This window comes from Nicotiana sylvestris, chromosome 11 (genome assembly GCF_000393655.2).
Source record: "Nicotiana sylvestris chromosome 11, ASM39365v2, whole genome shotgun sequence".
NCBI classification, from domain to species: Eukaryota; Viridiplantae; Streptophyta; class Magnoliopsida; order Solanales; family Solanaceae; genus Nicotiana; species Nicotiana sylvestris.
Window position 1 is genome coordinate 46,334,312 of NC_091067.1, and position 21,385 is coordinate 46,355,696.

Below are 21,385 nucleotides of genomic sequence, written 5' to 3' on the forward strand. Positions count from 1 at the left end.
TATATATCAGGAATTACTCAAATTCCTGGATACCAACCTTACAACAAAGCAGATCCAATAGTTCTTGGGAATAATAAATTATGTAAGAGATTTCATCCTATATATCTCTACATACATTTCATCGCTCACAGAAATGATGAAGAAAAATGCTCCATCATGGGGAGAGAAACAAATTAAAGCAGTCAAAGGAGATTTCTAAAAATGTCAAGTCCCTCTATATCCCTTCAGACGGTAAGAAGATATTGCAAACTGATGCTAGCAATGAATATTGGAGTGCTGTTCTATTTGAAGAAAATAATGGCCAGAGGAAAATATGCGGATACGCCAGTGGAAGGTTCAAATATGCCGAGCAACATTATCACTCCACTTTCAAGGAAATTCTTGCAGTAAAGAATGGAATCAAGAAATTAATCTTTTTCTTGGTACATACTGAATTTCTGATAGAAATGGATATGAAGGCCTTCCCAAAGATGATCCAGATAAATGCAAAAATTATTCCAAATCCTTAGATTCTCAGATGGGCTCAATGGTTCTCTCCATACAAATTTCAAATCAGGCACCTGAAAGGAAAGGATAATATTCTCGCAGATTTTCTATCTCGACCAGAAGAATTCTCAATGAGATTTTCCACAGCAAAACTGAAGTCAAAGAAAAAACTGATCAGCCTCATCTTCATGCTTTCAAATATACCAGGAACAAGTTTATTAAAGTCAGCAGATCATCCACCGGAGTTGTTCAACCTCATGGATCCCGTTGATACGTCAATTATTATAGAAAGAAGAACTCATTATGAGCTCCAAGTTTTCTGGCAATATGGAGGATCCATTCTCAAGCCTTATGGGGTCAATCCAGAATATCCGTTCTGTCATATATTCATAGCTCAAGCCAAGGATTTTCCACAAGAACTATTATGGTTTTTCTGGTACCTATGCCATCAGTATTTTATTTTCATGGAATTCAAATGCAACGTCTTCAAGGATTTTGATAACATCGCACCAGCTCTTAAAGTATTTTTACTATGGTTCAAGCCTAGAAGATATTGGATGAATTGTTTCAGCGATTCCTGTGCAGCAAAAATATTCATGTTCCATAGGCCAGTGAAGATCATTAATGGAAAAGTTCAGGCGCAAGCAGAGGCATATTTCTGGTGGAAATTTTCCGTGTCCATTTTATCAATGGAGGAAGAACATAGCGAGGCACAAAGAATCCTTTTCCAGCAAAATAGATGCATCCCGAGAGAGATATGGCCAAAAGATTGGGCAAGCTGGAATTATACCAACACTCATCCTCACTGGGAAAGAGTCCGGGAAGCAGCAAAAGAATATCAAATCCCATACGAAGTCATCAGAGAAAAGATCACTCACGACATTTCTAGATTACAGTTGCGGATTACATCTCTCACTCCAAAGGAGAAAGAACACAGCGGAGAAGGACCATCAAGTTCCATGCATTACTACACCAGGTCTTGGAAAAGATGACTAGAAGACAACCCTAGAATCAATGAAGGATAATTATCAAAATCTCTGCTAATCCCACCATAATCCTACATTACCTACCAAAAAACCCTCAAAAATATCCAACCCATGCCAAACAAATTCCCACATCTTTCCATACTATCCGGTCCCCACTTCCACTTGTTTTCACATACTTCGTCACATGCAACACAATACTTTCACATGGCATCACATGCTCCCTCATACTTTCACATGCTACACCATGTATATTTCACCCTCTTTCACATGTTTTCAGGTGTTTTTTTAGTTGTTTTACCTGAAGTCCTTCACATTCCAAGAGGGACCCGCTTGTAGATAAGTTTGCCATGTAAGATAGGTTTATTTTATCATGAAAGTCCTTCACAATACTTTCAAGGAAATTCTTGCAGTAAAGAATGGAATCAAGAAATTAATCTTTTTCTTGGTACATACTGAATTTCTGATAGAAATGGATATGAAGGCCTTCCCAAAGATGATCCAGATAAATGCAAAAATTATTCCAAATCCTTAGATTCTCAGATGGGCTCAATGGTTCTCTCCATACAAATTTCAAGTCAGGCACCTGAAAGGAAAGGATAATATTCTCGCAGATTTTCTATCTCGACCAGAAGAATTCTCAATGAGATTTTCCACAGCAAAACTGAAGTCAAAGAAAAAACTGATCAGCCTCATCTTCATGCTTTCAAATATACCAGGAACAAGTTTATTAAAGTCAGCAGATCATCCACCGGAGTTGTTCAACCTCATGGATCCCGTTGATACGTCAATTATTATAGAAAGAAGAACTCATTATGAGCTCCAAGTTTTCTGGCAATATGGAGGATCCATTCTCAAGCCTTATGGGGTCAATCCAGAATATCCGTTCTGTCATATATTCATAGCTCAAGCCAAGGATTTTCCACAAGAACTATTATGGTTTTTCTGGTACCTATGCCATCAGTATTTTATTTTCATAGAATTCAAATGCAACGTCTTCAAGGATTTTGATAACATCGCACCAGCTCTTAAAGTATTTTTACTATGGTTCAAGCCTAGAAGATATTGGATGAATTGTTTCAGCGATTCCTGTGCAGCAAAAATATTCATGTTCCATAGGCCAGTGAAGATCATTAATGGAAAAGTTCAGGCGCAAGCAGAGGCATATTTCTGGTGGAAATTTTCCGTGTCCATTTTATCAATGGAGGAAGAACATAGCGAGGCACAAAGAATCCTTTTCCAGCAAAATAGATGCATCCCGAGAGAGATATGGCCAAAAGATTGGGCAAGCTGGAATTATACCAACACTCATCCTCACTGGGAAAGAGTCCGGGAAGCAGCAAAAGAATATCAAATCCCATACGAAGTCATCAGAGAAAAGATCACTCACGACATTTCTAGATTACAGTTGCGGATTACATCTCTCACTCCAAAGGAGAAAGAACACAGTGGAGAAGGACCGTCAAGTTCCACGAATTACTACACTAGGTCTTTGAAAAGATGCCTAAAAGACAACCCTAGAATGAATGAAGGATAATTATCTAAATCTCAGCTAATCCAACCATAATCCTACATTACCTACCAAAAAACCCTCAAAAATATCCTACCCATGCCAAGACAAATTCCCACATATTTCCATACTATCCGGGCCCCACTTTCACTTGTTTTCACATGCTTCCACATGCCTTCACATGCTTCGTCACATGTAGCACAATACTTTCACATGGTGTCACATGCTCCATCATACTTTCACATGCTACACCATGTATATTTCACCCCTTTCACATGTTTTCAGGTGTTTTTTAGTTGTTTTGCCTAAAGTCCTTCACATGCCAAGAGGGACCCGCTTCTAGATAAGTTTGCTATGTAAGATAAGTTTATTTTATCATGAAAGTTTGTCCTGTAATAACCTCCTAGTCCTATATAAAGGAGGCCTTGTAGTTGTTGCAGGATCTTCTTGTAACCTTTGTAAATCTTTTGTCATATATTACATATGAGTGCTTTCTGGTAATTTTGGCCATTCCTGGGGTTTGTAACTAACAAGGAATTCATATTTACCTGGATGGCTTAATGAGCCAATTGAAGGATCGTTATTTTCATATTTGGTTCGAAATTGTTTTCAGTGGTTTTTCCCTTTTTCTTGGATTATGGTTTGGTTTTGTTGAGGCCGAACCTTTCCCAATGATGTTGGTGGTGTTCATCATATTATCCAATTGGATCTTCCAAACAGTCTTGACAGTTGCAATCAAGATCCCAAGGTCAATGTCCTGTAAAGGGGCATTTGAACCACCAAGTCATTTATCCTTTTTGTCAAAATTGACACCAGTCATGTTCTTCCATGATACTTTGTATATTCCAAAAGAACTCTCCATCTGGTTCAGGGTTGAATCATTTGGGAAAATAAGATGGTTTTATTGGGTTTTTTGAGATGGGAATAGTCAAAGTTTATGCAAATGGTTTTATCATTTCTTTTGGTAAAAGTTGGTTTACCGGATTGTAGGGATTCCTCTGGTTCTCTTAACTATTCATAATATGTGATCCAGGAATCATGAAGAATTTTGACAAGTTCATCTCTGGAAATTTGTCTGCGTATTTGGGTGTACATGGTGTTTCCTTTGGTAGCATCAATATTTAGGAGTAAAGCATTTTCTCCTGCGGGAAGGGAAAGATCCATGGCAAGATTTTGGACTCGCCACGCCATTTGGTGATGAAGAGTGGCTTGGATGGAATCTTTAGCTTGAGGGGCTCCTTGGATTTGGACTTGGATTTTTAGAGCTTCGGTTAAGTATGGATCATAAAGGGACATGTTGAAATTTGGAAAGATAGTTATAAAGACAGTCCCAACATTCAGGGTAACTTCTGCAGTGCCCAAATTTGCATGTTGGTACTCCAAGTATCATGTATCTAGAAGAGAAAGTCTAGCTACAACAGGTTGGTACTCCATGATCTCTCCATTGTCTGGGAAAATCATCTGGGATTTGAAGAGAGATAAATTGTTCCTCTCGAGTGGCAAGAATAGGATGTTGGTCAAGTTTTGAGGCAGCAACATATTCTTTGACTCCTTTTGGTCTATCTTGGACTAAGGAAAGAATTTGGGTAGAGGGTGCAAATGATTTTTTGGCGAAAGCTGACAACTCCGGTGGATGATCTATTGGCTTTAATAAACTTTTTCCTATACTGTGGTATCAGAGCCAGCCCATCCTTTCGGAGGGAGGAACAATCTACTAAATATGTCTGATTCATTTCCATCATCCTCTTCCCTAGCAAAAATGAATATGTCTCCTACTCTATATAAAACCTTGTCCAAAAAATATGATTACCTTTATGAAGTAAATATCCTGCCCGATGAACAAAAAGTATCCTCCACTGAACTACCCCTCATAAACCCCTACTCAGCTTTCGCCAAAAAATCATTTGCACTCTGGACCCAAATTCGTTCCTTAGTCCAACACAGACCAAAAGGAGTCAAAGAATATGTTGTTGCCTCAAAACTTGACCAGCATCCTATTCTTGCCACTCGAGAGGAACAATTTATCACTCTTCAAATCCCAGATGATTTTCTCAGACAATGGAGAGATCATGGTTTTACCCATATCCATTTTGGTGTTATCCGAATCGCTTTAACATATCACGGAAGAAAAGGTCAACCTGTTGTAGCTAGACTTTCTCTTCTAGATACAAGATACTTGGAGTACCAACATGCAAATTTGGGCACTACAGAAGTTACCCTGAATGCTGGGACTGTCTTTATAACTATCTTTCCAAATTTCAACATGTCCCTTTATGATCCATACTTAACCGAAGCTCTAAAAATCCAAGTCCAAATCCAAGGAGCCCCTCAAGCTAAAGATTCCATCCAAGACACTCTTCATCACCAAATGGCGTGGCGAGTCCAAAATCATGCCATGGATCTTTGCCTTCCCGGAGGAGAAAATGCTTTACTCCTAAATATTGATGCTACCAAAGGAAACACCATGTGTACCCAAATACCCATACAAATTTCCAGAGATGAACTTATCAAAATTCTTCCTGATTCCTAGATCACAAATTATGAGAAGTTAAGAGAACCAGAAGAATCCCTACAATCTGGTGAACCAACTTTTACCAAAAGAAATGACAAAACCGTTTGCATAAACTTTGACCATTCACAACTCAAAAAACCCAATAAATCCATCTTCTCTTGCCAAATGATTCAACCCTGAACCAGATGGAGAGTTCTTTTGGAATATACAAAGTATCATGGAAGAACATGACTGGTGTCAAAATTTTGACAAAAAAGGAAAAAGGACTTGGTGGTTCAAATGCCCCTTTAAGGGACATTGCCCTTGGGATCTTGATTGCAACTGTCAAGACTATTTGGAAGATCCAATTGGATAATATGATGAACACCACCAGCATCATTGGGAAAGGTTCGGCCTCAACAAAACCAAACCATAATCCAAGAAAAAGGGAAAAACCACTGAAAAACAATTTCGAACCAAATATGAAAATAACGATCCTTCAATTGGCTCATTAAGCCATCCAAGTAAATATGAATTCCTTGTCAGTTACAAACCCCATGAATAGCCAAAATTACCAGAAACATTCATTCCAAGCTGGGAGGATAATGAAATCACACCCAAACCCAAATCACCATCAGCTCATACCCCAGAATCCAAAAAGCCACCTGAACCTAAAACTTTACCAATTATAAAAACCATAAAACCCACACAACCACAAATATTCATGCTATGTTCTTCAAGCTCCAGTCATACCCAAGATTTTCCTTCACTTCAACCTTTTGAAAAAGATGGTATAAGTCATGCTCCAAAAATTCCCAAGAAAAACATAGCGCTACCCACTGGAGAAAAACCCCCAACAAGTGACATCGAAGCAATAATGAACTGGCAATCAGAAAACTCCATCTGCCAAAATAAGGTGTTGAACAACATAGGCAACACCATAAAGAACGTGGCCCATACACAAAACAAAATGATGAGCAAAGTGGAAACAATTGAGAAAAAGATGGAGCAGACATCGTCTCTTCATGCCGGACTAATCAAAGCCTTGGAACTAAGATTGGCAAATTTACAATATGAGATTTGTCCGCTAGGAACTTCACTTTTCCAGTTCTTCCAACAACAGCAAAAGGAGACGATTCCCATCAAAGAACAAATTCAACTTCTGAGAAATGACCACTTTGAGCCACAAAAACCCAAGTTTTCTCCTCAAAACCTACCTTCTTCCCTATGTCTGCACAAGCATATTCCCCACCTAAATTAGACTACACTTTTTCTACTTTCCCATCTACCTCACAAAACCAATCTCTTTCACCCAACCCTTAAAAGAAGAACATGATTTTGATATAGAAAAAATGGTTTGGGAAAGGAAAGATGCCCTTTCAGCACAGAAACAAACTAAGAAAAGGCGAGACCAAGGAGAAAGTTCAAAAGAGTCCAACCCCGACAATCTGATGATTTCTGACCAGAAGGCTCCAGACCTCTATGTCTCCCAGCCAAGGTACATATCAGAAGAAAATAGTCCACGGTCGGAATCTCTGAATTCATCAGACAATGAAACAATGGAAGATATCTCTCAATCAAGCAATGAATCCACAACAAACTCTTCCGAAGACAACAATCCCCTAATATTTGTAAACCAGCCAAGCGACTCGAAAGTATCTGAAGTAGATGAGTAACAAGAAGGCATGACAGATGAGCCAATCCTAGAAAGAAGATATGAGCCCATGGCATCAAAACCAGTTGGAACTGGTTTCCACACTTTCACCTTAGATGACGTCAAGGTTTCAAGATGACCTCAAAGGATCCAAGACTTCTATACTTGGATGGTGACCAAAAATTTGGTGGAACGAGAAAAGTATATCATCCTATCAGAACTCACTTCACGATTCTTAGGAATCCTTAGAGATTGGCGAAACTCACTTGGAATTCAAGACAAAAATACTTTCCTTACTTCCCAAGATTTTGCCGTCAACATCAGAATCCTACATAAAGTTTTCTGTGGAGATACTGGCCAAATATAGGAGAAAATGCAAAGACAACTCTTCGAGATGAAGTGTGTGTCATTCGACAGAAATGACATTGACAGGCATTTTCAAAAAATATCGAAGATATACTTTGAAATCGGAGGAGACATCAATCTAAAGCAAGCCTTTGTCTCTTCCCTTCCAAAGTTGTTGGCAAGCCGAACCATGACTATCACTGAAGAAAGGTTTCTATCTATAACAATCCCGAAAATTGGTTACATCAAGCAAGCTATTTTCGTTGCATTGGATGACATTTGTACAAAGCGCTCAGCCCAAAAGCAAATTATCCAGCACAATCCAGTGCTTGACAAAGCATGCCGCAAATCTGATCTAATCACCGGATCAGGATGTTCTTGCCACACATCTAGGCGAAGGAGAGAATTCAGGAGGTTCAGATTGCCAAGAATTCCAGACGGGAAATCAAGGTCCAAGAGACGCACAAAATATTTCAGACGCAGAATCCAGGAAATTTTCACAAGAAGAACAGATGCTTTATTTGCCATAAGATTGGACATTTTGCAAAAAATTGTCCCCAATCAAGAAGATTTGTCAAACTCCTTGAAGAGATTGAAGATTACACTGGCATACGTCTTGGAAAAGAGGAGGACCTTGAATCCATATTCTCTGTGGATGATGAACCTAACGAAGAGACTTTATTCTCTCTTGATATCTATGAAGATCAAGGAAATGATCAATACCAAATTTCAGAACCAGTAATCGAAGCCCGAGAGGAGATCAACACTCTCGCATCCGTTCCTCAAGTAGAAATCAAAGTCTATTCATCCAAATAGGATAAACCAACAAGAGTTATTGCTTTCATCGACACCGGAGCCACATCTTCACTCATAAATCTTGTTATTCTCCCTGAAGATCAATGGGTTCTACATTTTAAGGATTTCAACACTGCATCAAATGCAATCTTGACCACAACTGTTGTTACAAAGCACCCATCACAATTGAGTTCTTTCCAGGATTAAAGTATAGAACCAAGCTGCTAGGATCTGATGTACCAGGAAAGGATCTTATTATTGGATTTGACATTTACAGACAACTTAGAGATCAACTCCAAATCAAGGCGAACGGGATAGATTTTAAAAAGCAATTCAGACCTTATTCTGAGATTCCAAGGCTATTCTAAATCACCAACGACGAACAAATCAAAGAGATTGAGCAGAACCTCATTGAACATTCATGTGTTGAATCCTACAAGGATTTCATGAAGAAAGGGAAACACCCGTTATTGAAAAACGAAGAGTTTTTTATCAAGATCCCTTTCAAGAAGAATGAAAATATCAATCTAACAAAAGCCAGCCATTCAGGAATGAATCCAGACCATCTTCAGCTTGCAAAGAAAGAATGTGAAGAACTTTTGGAATTTGATCTGACAGAGCCATCAGATTCACAATGGGCATGCGAAGCATTTTATGTCAACAAAAGAGCTGAACAGACAAGATGAAAACTCAGGTTTGTCATCTACTACCAGCCACTTAACCATTTCCTCCAAGATGATAAGTTTCCTATCCCAAATAAACTCACCCTTTTCTCCCATGTAGCCAAGGCCAAATATTTTTCCAAGTTTGATTTAAAATCCGGATTTTGGCAATTGGGAATCCACCCTAAAGAAAGACCCATAATGGGATTTTGCATCCCCGATCATCACTTACAATGGAAAGTCATGCCCTTCGGGTTGAAAACTGCACCCTCCTTGTTGCAAAAGGCCATGATGAAAATCATCCAACCCATCCTCCATACCTTTTTAGTTTATATAGATGACATCCTGTTATTTAGTGATACATTGGAGGAACATATCAACTCGCTTCACCAATTTGAGGCATTAGTAACACAGTACGGAATCATGCTCTCATCAAAAGAGATGGTTCTTGCTCAAAAGGAGATTGATTTTCTCGGAATGCATTTTTCTCAATGGGAATACAGTCCAGGACCACATATATGTGAGGAATTACTCAAATTCTCATATACCAACCTCACAACAAAGCAGATCCAATAGTTCTTGGGTATAAAAAAATTATGTAAGAGATTTCATCCCAAATATCTCTATATACATTTCACCGCTCACAGAAATGCTCAATAAAAATGCTCCATCATGGGGAGAGAAACAAGATGAAGCAGTCAAGGAAATAAAGGAGATTCCTAAAAATGTAAAGTCCCTCTATATCCCTTCAGACGGTAAGAAGATATTGCAAACTGATGCCAGCAATGAATATTGGAGTGTTGTTCTATTTGAAGAAAAAGATGGCCAGAGGAAAATATGCGGATACGCCAGTGGAAGGTTCAAAGATGCCGAGCAACATTATCACTCCACTTTCAAGGAAATTCTTGCAGTAAAGAATGGAATCAAGAAATTCAACTTTTTCTTGATACATACTGAATTTCTGATAGAAATGGATATGAAGGCCTTCCCAAAGATGATCCAGATAAATGCAAAAACTATTCCCAATCCCCAGATTCTCAGATGGGCTCAATGGTTCTCTCCATACAAATTTCAAGTCAAGCACCTGAAAGGAAAGGATATTTTTGTCGTAGATTTTCTATCTCGACCGGAAGAATTCTCAAAGAAATTTTCCACAGCAAAACTGAAGTCAAAGCAAAAACTGATCAGCCACATCTTCATGCTTTCAAATATACCAGGAACAAGTTTATTAAAGCCAATAGATCATCCACGGGAGTTGTTCAACCTCATGGATCCCTTTGATCCGTCAATTATTATGGAAAGAAGAACTCATTATGAGCTCCAAATTTTCTGGCAATATGGAGGATCCATTCTCAATCCTTATGGGGTCAATCCAGAATATCCGTTCTGTCATATATTCATAGCTCAAGCCAAGGATTTTCCACAAGAACTATATGGTTTTTCTGGTACCTATGTCATCAGTATTATATTTTCATGGAATTCAAATGCAACGTCTTCAAGGATTTTGATAACATTGCACCAACTCTTAAAGTATTTTTACTATGGTTCAAGCCTAGAAGATATTGGATGAAATGTTTCAGCTATTCCTATGTAGTAAAATTATTCATGTTCCATAGGCCATTGAAGATCATTAATGGAAAAGTTCAGACGCAAGTAGAGGCATTATTCTGGTGGAAATTTCCTGTGTCCATTTTATCAATGGAGGAAGAATATAGCGAGGCACAAAGAATCCTTTTCCAGCAAAATAGATGCATCCCGAGAGAGATATGGCCAAAAGATTGGGCAAGCTGGAATTATACCAACACTCATCCTCACTGGGAAAAAGTCCAGGAAGAAGCAAAAGAATATCAAACCCCATACGAAGTCATCCGAGAAAAGATCACTCGCAACATTTCTAGATTAAAGTTGCGGATTACATCTCTCACTCCAAAGGAGAAAGAACACAGCGTAGAAGGACCGTCAAGTTCTAGGCATCACTACACCAGGTCTTTAAAAAGATGCCTAGAAGACAACCATAGAATCAATGAAGGATAATTATCTAAATCTCTGCTAATCCCACCATAATCCTACATTACCTACCAAAAAACCCTCAAAAATATCCTACCCATGCCAAGACAAATTCCCACATCTTTCCATACTATCCGGACCCTACTTCCACTTGTTTTCACATGCCTTCACATGCTTCATCACATGCAACTCAATACTTTCACATGGCGTCACATGCTCCCTCATACTTTCACATGCTACACCATGTATATTTCACCCATTTCACATGTTTTCAGATATTGTTTATTTGTTTTGCCTAAAGTCCTTCACATGCTAAGAGGGACCCGCTTGTAGATAAGTTTGCCATCTAAGATAGGCTTATTTTATCATGAATATTTGTCCTGTAATAACCTCCTAGTCCTATATAAAGGAGGCCTTGTAGTAATTGCAGGATCATCTTGTAACCTTTGTAAATCCTTTGTGATATATTACATATGAGTGCTTTCTAAATTTCCCTCTTGTTCTTTCTTTCGAATGGATGGAAAGGTCGGTCCATGTATGAAAATAGAGTAAGAATTCTCTTTGAAAGTTACCTTATTGTAGTACAAAAGTTTTCCGAGTTATAAACAGCTAACGTTGGTTATAGTACAAAAGTTTTCTGAGTTGTGTAGCTTGGCAAACCGTCCCTTTTGGGTTGTTGAAGTCAGCCCCTTTGTAGGAAAACCTTTGCAACTATAAACAAATTAATTGTTTGTGTAGCTTGGCAAGTCGTCCCTTATGGGTTGTTGAAACCAGCCCCTTTATAGGAAGCTTTCGCATCTATGATTTAGTATGCTTTCTTAGAGTCTCTTGCTTTGTTCCTTATACTGTGGTATCAGAGCTAGCCCATCCTTTTGGAGTGAGGAACAATCTACTAAATATGTCTGAGTTATTTCCATCATCCTCTTCCCTAGCAAAAATGAATATGTCTCCTACTCTATATAAAACCTTGTCCAAAAAATATGATTACCTTTATGAAGTAGATATCCTGCCTGATGAACAAAAAGTATCCTCCACTGAACTACCCCTCATAAACCCCTACTCAGCTTTCGCCAAAAAATCATTTGCACCCTTGATCCAAATTCGTTCCTTAGTCCAATACAGACCAAAAGGAGTCAAAGAATATGTTGCTGCCTCAAAACTTGACCAGCATCCTATTTTTGCCACTCGAGAGGAACAATTTATTACTCTTCAAATCCCAGATGATTTTCCCAGACAATGGAGAGATCGTGGTTTTATCCATATCCATTTTGGTGCTATACGAATCGCTTTAACATATCACAGAAGAAAAGGTCAAACTATTGTAGCTCGACTTTCTCTTCTAGATACAAGATACTTGGAGTACCAACATGCAAATTTAGGTACTGCAGAAGTTACCCTGAATGTTGGACTGTCTTTATAACTATCTTTCCAAATTTCAACATGTCCCTTTATGATCCATACTTAACCGAAGCTCTAAAAATCCAAGTCCAAATCCAAGGAGCCCCTCAAGCTAAAGATTCCATCCAAGCCACTCTTCATCACAAAATGGCGTGGCGAGTCCAAAATCATGCCATGGATTTTTGCCTTCCCGGAGGAGAAAATGCTTTACTCCTAAATATTGATGCTACCAAAGGAAACACCATGTGCACCCAAATACCCAGACAAATTTCCAGAGATGAACTTGTCAAAATTCTTCCTGATTCCTGGATCACAAATTATGAAAAGCTAAGAGAACCGGAGGAATCCCTACAATCTGGTGAACCAACTTTTACCAAAAGAAATGATAAAACCGTTTGCATAAACTTTGACCATTCCCATCTCAAAAAACCCAATAAAACCATCTTCTCTTGCCAAATGATTCAACCCAAAGATACAACAGATACATACCCTGAACCAGATGGAGAGTTCTTTTGTAATATACAAAGCATCATGGAAGAACATGACTGGTGTCAAAATTTTGACAAAGAAGGAAAAAGGACTTGGTGGTTCAAATGGCCCTTTACAGGACACTGCCCGTGGGATCTTGATTATGACTGTCAAGACTATTTAGAAGATCCAATTGGAGAATATAATGAACACTACCAGCGTCATTGGGAAAGGTTCGGCCTCAACAAAACCAAACCAAAATCCAAGAAAAAAGGGGAAACCACTGAAAAACAATTTCGAGCCAAATATGAAAATAACGATCCTTCAATTGGCTCATTAAGTCGTCTAGTTAAATATGAATTCCTTGTCAGTTACAAACCCCAGGAATGGCCAAAATTACAAGAAAAATTCACTCCAAGCTAGGAGGATAATGAAATCACACCCAAACCCAAATCACCATTAGCTCATACCTTAGAATCCAAAAAGCCACCTGAACCTGAAACTTCACCAATTCAAAAAACCATAAATCTCCCACAACCACAGATATTCATACTAAGTCCTTCAAGCTCCAGTCATACCCTAGATTTTCCTTCACTTCAACCTTTTGAAAAAGAGGGTATAAGCCATGCTCCAAAAAATCCAAAGAAAAACATAGTGCTACCTACTGGAGTAAAACCCCCAATAAGTGACATCGAAGCAACAATGAACTGGCAATCAGAAAACTCCATCTGCCAAAACAAGGTGTTGAACAACATAGTCAACACCATAAAGAACGTGGTCCATACACAAAACAAAATTATGAGCAAAGTGGAAACAATTGAGAAACGGATGGAGCAGACATCGTCTCACCATGCCGGACTAATCAAAGCCTTGGAACTAAGATTGGCAAATTTACAATATGAGATTTGTCCGCCAGGAACTTCACTTTTCCAATTCTTCCAACAACAATAAAAGGAGACGATTTCCATCAAAGAACAAATTCAACTTCTGAGACATGACCACTTTGAGCCACAAAAAATCCCAATTTTCCCCTCAAAACCTACCTTCTTCCCTATATCTCCACAAGCATATTCCCCACCTAAATTAGACTACACCTTTTCTACTTTCCCATCTACCTCACCAAATCCAATCTCTTTCACCCAACCCTTAAAAGAAGAACATGATTTTGATATCACAAAAATGGTTTGGGCTAGGAAAGATGCCCTTACAGCACAGAAACAAACCAAGAAAAGGTGAGACCAAGGAGAAAGCTCAAAAGGGTCCAACCACGAAAATTTGATGATTTCTGACCAGAAGGCTCCAGACCTCTATGTCTCCTAGCCAAGGTACATATCAGAAAAAGATACTCCATGGTCGGAATCTCTGAATTCATCAGACGATGAAACAATGGAAGATATCTCTCAATCAAGCAATGAATCCACAACGAACTCTTACGAAGACAACAATCCCCCAATATTTGTAAACCAGCCAAGAGACCCAGAAGTATCTTAAGTAGATAAGGAACAAGAAGGCATGACAGATGAGCCAATCCCAAAAAGAAGATATGAGCCCATGGCGTCAAAATTAGTTGGAACTGGCTTCCACACTTTCACCTTAGATGACGTCAAGGTTTCAAGATGGCCTCAAAGGATCCAAGACTTCTATACTTAGATGGTGACCAAAAATTTGGTGGAACGAGAAAAGTATATCATCCTGTCCGAACTCACTTCACGGTTCTCAAGAATCCTCAGAGATTGGTGGAACTCACTTGGAATTCAAGACAAAAATACTTTTCTTACTTCCCAAGATTTTGCCCTCAAAATCAGAATCCTACATGAAGTTTTCTGTGGAGATACTGGCCAAAGACAGGAGAAAATGCGAAGACAACTCTTCGAGATGAAGTGTGTGTCATTCGACAGAAATGACATTGACAGGCATTTTCAAAAAATGGCGAAGATATAATTTGAAATCGGAGGAGACATCAATCTAAAGCAAGCCTTGGTCTATTCCCTTCCAAAGTTGTTGGCAAGCCGAACCATGACCATCATTGAAGAAAAGTTTTAGTCCATAACAATCCCACAAATTGGTTACATCAGGCACGCTATTTTTGTCACATTGGAAGACATTTGTACAAAGCGCTCAGCCCTAAAGCAAATTATCCAGCACAATCCAGCGCTTGACAAAGCATGCCGCAAATCTGATCTAATCACCAGAATAGGATTATCCTACCACACATCCAGGCGAAGGAGAGAATTCAGGAGGTTCAGATGGCCAAGAATTCCAGACGGAAAATCAAGGTCCAAGAGATGCACAAAATATTTCAGACGTAGAAGGCTAGAAAATTTTAAGAAGAACAGATGCTTTATTTGCCATAAGATTGGACATTTTGCAAAAAATTGTCCCCAATCAAGAAGATCTGTCAAACTCCTTGAAGAGATTGAAGATTACACTGGCATACATCTTGGAAAAGAGGAGGACCTTGAATCCATATTCTCTGTGGATGATGAACCTAATGAAGAGACTTTATTCTCTCTTGATATCTATGAAGATCAAGGCAATGATCAATACCAAATTTTAGAACCAGTGATCGAAGCCTGAGAGGAGATCAACGCTCTCGCAATCTTTCCTCAAGTAGAACTCAAAGTCTATTCATCCAAATGGGATAAACCAACTCAATTTATTACTTTCATCGACACCGGAGCCGCTTCTTAACTCATAAATCCTGTTGTTCTCCCTGAAGATCAATGGGTGCCGCATTTTAAGGATTTCAACACTACATCGAATGCAATCTTGACCACAACTGTCGTTACAAAGCACCCACTCACAATTGAGTTCTTTCCAGGATTAAAGTACAGAACCAAGCTTCTAGGATCTGATGTACCAGGAAAGGATCTTATTATTGGATTCGACATTTACATACAACATAGAGATCAACTCCAGATCAAGGCTAACGGGTTAGCTTTTAAAAAGCAGTTCAGAACTTATTCTGAGATTCCAAGGCTATTCCAAATCACTAACGACGAACAAATCAAAGAGATTCAGCAGAACCTCATTGAACATTCATGTGCTGAATCCCACAAAGATTTCATGAAGAAAGGGAAACTTCCGTTATGGAAAAATGAAGAGTTTTTTATCAAGCTCCCTTTCATGTAGAATGAAAATATCAATCCAACAAAAGCCAGCCATTCAGGAATGAATCCAGAACATCTTCAGCTTGCAAAGAAAGAATGTGAAGAACTTTTAGAATTTGATTTGATAGAGCCATCAGATTCACAATGGGCATGCGAAGCATTTTATGTCAACAAAAGAGCTGAACAGGCAAGAGGAAAACTCAGGTTAGTCATCAACTACTAGCCACTTAACCATTTCCTCCAAGATGATAAGTTTCCTATCCCAAATAAACTCACCCTTTTCTCCCACTTAGCCAAGGCCAAATATTTTTCCAAGTTTGATTTAAAATCTGGATTTTTGCAATTGGGAATCCATCCTGAAGAAAGACCCAAAACGGGATTTTGCATCCCCGGTCATCACTTCCAATGGAAAGTCATGCCCTTCGGGTTGAAAACTGCACCCTCCTTGTTCCAAAAAGCCATGATAAAAATATTCCAACCCATCCTCCATACTTTTTTTTTATATAGATGATATCCTGTTATTAAGTGATACATTAGAGGAACATATCAACTTGCTTCATCAATTTGAGGCATTAGTAACACAGTACGGAATCATGCTCTCAGCAAAAAAGATGGTTCATGCTCAAAAGGAGATTGATTTTCTCTGAATGCATTTTGCTCAAGGAGAATACAGTCCAGGACCACATATATGTCAAGAATTACTCAAATTCCCGGATACCAACCTCACAACAAAGCATATCCAACAGTTCTTGGGTATAATAAATTATGTAAGAGATTTCATCCCAAATATCTCAACATACATTTCACCGCTCACAGAAATGCTCAAGAAAAATGCTCTATCATGGGGAGAGAAACTAGATGAAGCAGTCAAGGAAATAAAGGAGATTTCTAAAAATGTCAAGTCCCTCTATATCCCTTCAGACGGTAAGAAAATATTGCAAACTGATGCCAGCAATGAATATTGGAGTGCTGTTCTATTTGAAGAAAAAGATGGCCAGAGGAAAATATTCGGATACGCCAGTGGAAGGTTCAAAGATGTTGAGCAACATTATCACTCCACTTTCAAGGAAATTCTTGCAGTAAATAATGGAATCAAGAAATTCAACTTTTTCTTGATACATACTGAATTTCTAATAGAAATAGATATGAAGGCCTTCCCAAAGATGATCCAGATAAATGCAAAAATTATTCCCAATCCTCAGATTCTCAGATGGGCTCAATGGTTCTCTCCTTACAAATTTCAAGTCAGACACCTAAAAGGAAAGGATAATATTCTCGCAGATTTTCTATCTCGACCGAAAGAATTCTCAAAGAGATTTTCCATAGCAAAACTGAAGTCAAAGCAAAAACTGATCAGCCATACCTTCATGCTTTCAAATATACCATGAACAAGTTTATTAAAGCCAACAGATCATCCACCGAAGTTGTTCAACCTCATGGATCCCTTTGATCCATCAATTATTATGGAAAGAAGAACTCATTGTGAGCTCCAAGTTTTTCGGCAATATGGAGGATCCATTCTCATGCCTTATGGGGTCAATCCAGAATATCCGTTATGTCATATATTCATAGCTCAAGCCAAGGATTTTCCACAAGAACTATTATGGTTTTTCTGGTACCTATGTCATCAGTATTATATTTTCATGGAATTCAAATGCAACGTCTTCAAGGATTTTGATAACATTGCACCAGCTCTTAAAGTATTTTTACTATGGTTCAAGCCTAGAAGATATTGGATGAAATATTTCAGCGATTCCTACGCAGCAAAAATATTCATGTTCCAAAGGCCAGTGAAGATCATTAATGGAAATGTTCAGGCACAAGCAGAAATGTCATTCTGGTGAAAATTTCCCGTGTCCATTTTATCAATGGAGGAAGAATGTAGAGAGGCACAAAGAATCCTTTTTTAGCAAAATAGATGTATTCCGAGAGAGATATGGCCAAAAGATTGGGCAAGCTGGAATTATACCAACACTCATCCTCACTGGGAAAGAGTCCGGGAAGCAGCAAAAGAATATCAAACCCCATACGAAGTCATCCGAGAAAAGATCACTCACGACATTTCCAGATTAAAGTTGTGGATTACATATCACACTCCAAAGTAGAAAGAACACAGCGAAGAAGGACCATCAAGTTTCAAGCATTACTACACCAGGTCTTTGAATAGATGCCTAGAAGACAACCCTAGAATCAATGAAGGATAATTATCCAAATCCTTGCTAATCCCACCATAATCCTACATTACCTACCAAAATCCCCTCAAAAATATCTTACCCATGCCAAGACAAATTCCCACATCTTTCCATAGTAACCGGGCCCCACTTCCACTTGTTTTCACATGCTTCGTCACATGCAGCACAATACTTTCACATGGCGTCACATGCTCCCTCATACTTTCACATGCTACACCATGTATATTTCATCCCCTCCACATGTTTTTAGGTGTTTTTTAGTTGTTTTGCCTAAAGTCCTTCACATGCCAAGAGGGACCCGCTTGTAGATAAGTTTGCCATGTAAGATAGGTTTATTTTATCATGAAAGTTTGTCCTGTAATAACCTCCTAGTCCTATATAAAGGAGGCCTTGTAGTAGTTGTAGGATCATCTTGTAACCTTTGTAAATCTTTTGTGATATATTACATATGAGTGCTTTCTAAATTTCCCTCCTATTCTTTCTTTCGAATGGATGGAAAGGTCGGTCCATGTATGAAAATAGAGTAAGAATACTCTTTGAAAGTTAGCTTATTGTAGAACGAAAGTTTTCCGAGTTATAAACAGCTAACGTTGGTTATAGTACAAAAGTTTTTTGAGTTGTATAGCTTGGCAAAGCGTCCTTTATGGGTTGTTGAAGAAAACCCCTTTGTAGGAAAACTTTTGCGACTATAAACAAATTAACTGTTTTTGTAGCTTGGCAAGTCGTCCCTTATGGGTTGCTGAAGCCAGCCCCTTTGTAGGGAAACTTTCGTATCTATGATTTAGTTTGCTTTCTTAGAGTCTCTTGCTATGTTCCTTATACTGTGGTATCAGATCCAGCCCATTCTTTCGGAGGGAGGAACAATCTACTAAATATGTCTGAGTCATTTCCATCATCCTCTTCCCTAGCAAAAATGAATATGTCTCCTACTTTATATAAAACCTTGTCCAAAAGATATGATTACTTTTATGTAGTAGATATCCTGCCCGATGAACAAAAAGTATCCTCCACTGAACTACCCGTCATAAACCCCTACTCAGCTTTCGCCAAAAAATCATTTGCACCCTGGACCCAAATTCGTTCCTTAGTCCAATATAGACCAAAAGGAGTCAAAGAATATGTTGATGCCTCAAAACTTGACCAGCATCCTATTCTTGCCACTCGAGAGAAACAATTTATCACTATTCAAATCCCAGATGATTTTCCTAGACAATGGAGAGATCATGGTTTTACCCATATCCATTTTGGTGCTATCCGAATAGCTTTAACATATCATGGAAGAAAAAGTCAACCTCTTGTAGCTCGACTTTCTCTTCTAGATACAAGATATTTGGAGTACCAACATGCAAATTTAGGTACTGCAGAAGTTACCCTGAATGCTGGGACTGTCTTTATAACTATCATTCCAAATTTCAACATGTCCCTTTATGATCCATACTTAACCAAAGCACTAAAAATCCAAGTCCAAATCCAAGGAGCCCCTCAAGCTAAAGATTTCATCCAACCCACTCTTCATCACCAAATGGCGTGGCGAGTCCAAAATCATGTCATGGATCTTTGCCTTCCCGGAGGAGAAAATGCTTTACTCCTAAATATTGATGCTACCAAAGGAAACACCATGTGCACCCAAATACCCAGACAAATTTCCAGAGATGAACTTGTCAAAATTCTTCCTGATTCCTGGATCACAAATTATGAAAAGTTAAGAGAACCGGAGGAATCCTACAATCGTGAACCAACTTTAACCAAAAAAATGACAAAATCGTTTGCATAAACTTTGACCATTCCCATCTCAAAAACCCGAATAAAACCATCTTCTCTTGCTAAATGATTCAAACCAAAGATACAACAGATACATACCCTGAACCAAATGGAGAGTTCTTTTGGAATATACAAAGCATCATGGAAGAACATGACTGGTGTCAAAATTTTGACAAAGAAGGAAAAAGACTTGGTGGTTCAAATGCCCCTTTACAGGACACTGCCCTTGGGATCTTGATTGCAACTGTCAAGACTGTTTGAAAGATCCAATTGGAGAATATGATGAACACCACCAGCGTCATTGGGAAAGGTTCGGCCTCAACAAAACCAAACCAAAATACAAGAAAAAGGGAAAACCCACTGAAAAACAATTTCGAGCCAAATATGAAAATAACGATCCTTCAATTGGCTCATTAAGCCGTCCAGGTAAATATGAATTCCTTTTCAGTTACAAACCCCAGCAATGGCCAAAATTACCAGAAAAATTCACTCCAAGCTGGGAGGATAATGAAATCACACCCAAACCCAAATCACCATCAGCTCATACCCCCGAATCCAAAAAGCCACTTGAACCTAAAACTTCGCCAATCCTAAAAACCATAAAGCCCACACAACCACAAATATTCATGCTAAGTTCTTCAAGCTCCAGTCATACCCAAGATTTTCCTTCACTTCAACCTTTTGAAAAAGAGGGTATAAGCAATGCTCCAAAAATTCCCAAGAAAAACATAGTGCTACCCACTGGAGAAAAACCCCTAAAAAGTGACATCGAAGCAACAATGAACTGGCAATCAGAAAACTCCATCTGCCAAAACAAGGTGTTGAACAACATAGGCAACAACATAAAGAACGTGGCCCATACACAAAACAAAATGATGAGCAAAGTGGAAACAATTAGGAAAAGGACGGAGCAGACATCGTCTCACCATGCCGGACTAATCAAAGCCTTGGAACTAAGATTGGAAAATTTACAATATGAGATTTGTCCGCCAGGAACTTCACTTCTCCAGTTCTTCCAACAACGACAAAAGGAGATGATTTCCCTCAAAGAAAAAGTTCAACTTCTGAGAAATGACCACTTTGAGCCACAAAAAACCCCAGTTTTCTCCTCAAAACCTACCTTCTTCCCTATGTCTCCACAAGCATATTCCCACCTAACTTAGACTACACCTTTTCTACTTTCCCATCTACCTCATAAAATCCAATCTCTTTCACCCAACCCTTAAAAGAAGAACATGATTTTGATATCGTAAAAATGGTTTGGGAAAGGAAGGATGCCCTTGCAGCATAGAAACAAACCAAGAAAAGGCGAGACCAAGGAGAAAGTTCAAAAGGGTCCAACCCCGAAAATCTGATGATTTCTAACTAGAAGGCTATAGACCTCTATGTCTCCCAACCAAGGTACATATCAGAAGAAGATACTCCATGGTCGGAATTTTTGAATTCATTAGACGATGAAACAATGGAAGATAGCTCTCAATCAAGTAATGAATCCACAACGAACTCTTCTGAAGACAACAATC

The 21,385-nt window shown here is 38.7% G+C and overlaps 1 protein-coding gene across 1 annotated transcript; it reads left to right on the plus strand.

The window, feature by feature from the left end:
• Positions 1-7,155: 7,155 nt before the first annotated feature.
• LOC138881006 (uncharacterized) lies at positions 7,156-8,950 on the plus strand. The gene is made up of 4 exons (XM_070161193.1): positions 7,156-7,251; positions 7,492-7,919; positions 8,039-8,207; positions 8,705-8,950. Exons 1-4 carry the CDS (start codon positions 7,156-7,158, stop codon positions 8,948-8,950), a joined length of 939 nt encoding a protein of 312 aa, XP_070017294.1.
• Positions 8,951-21,385: the final 12,435 nt, after the last annotated feature.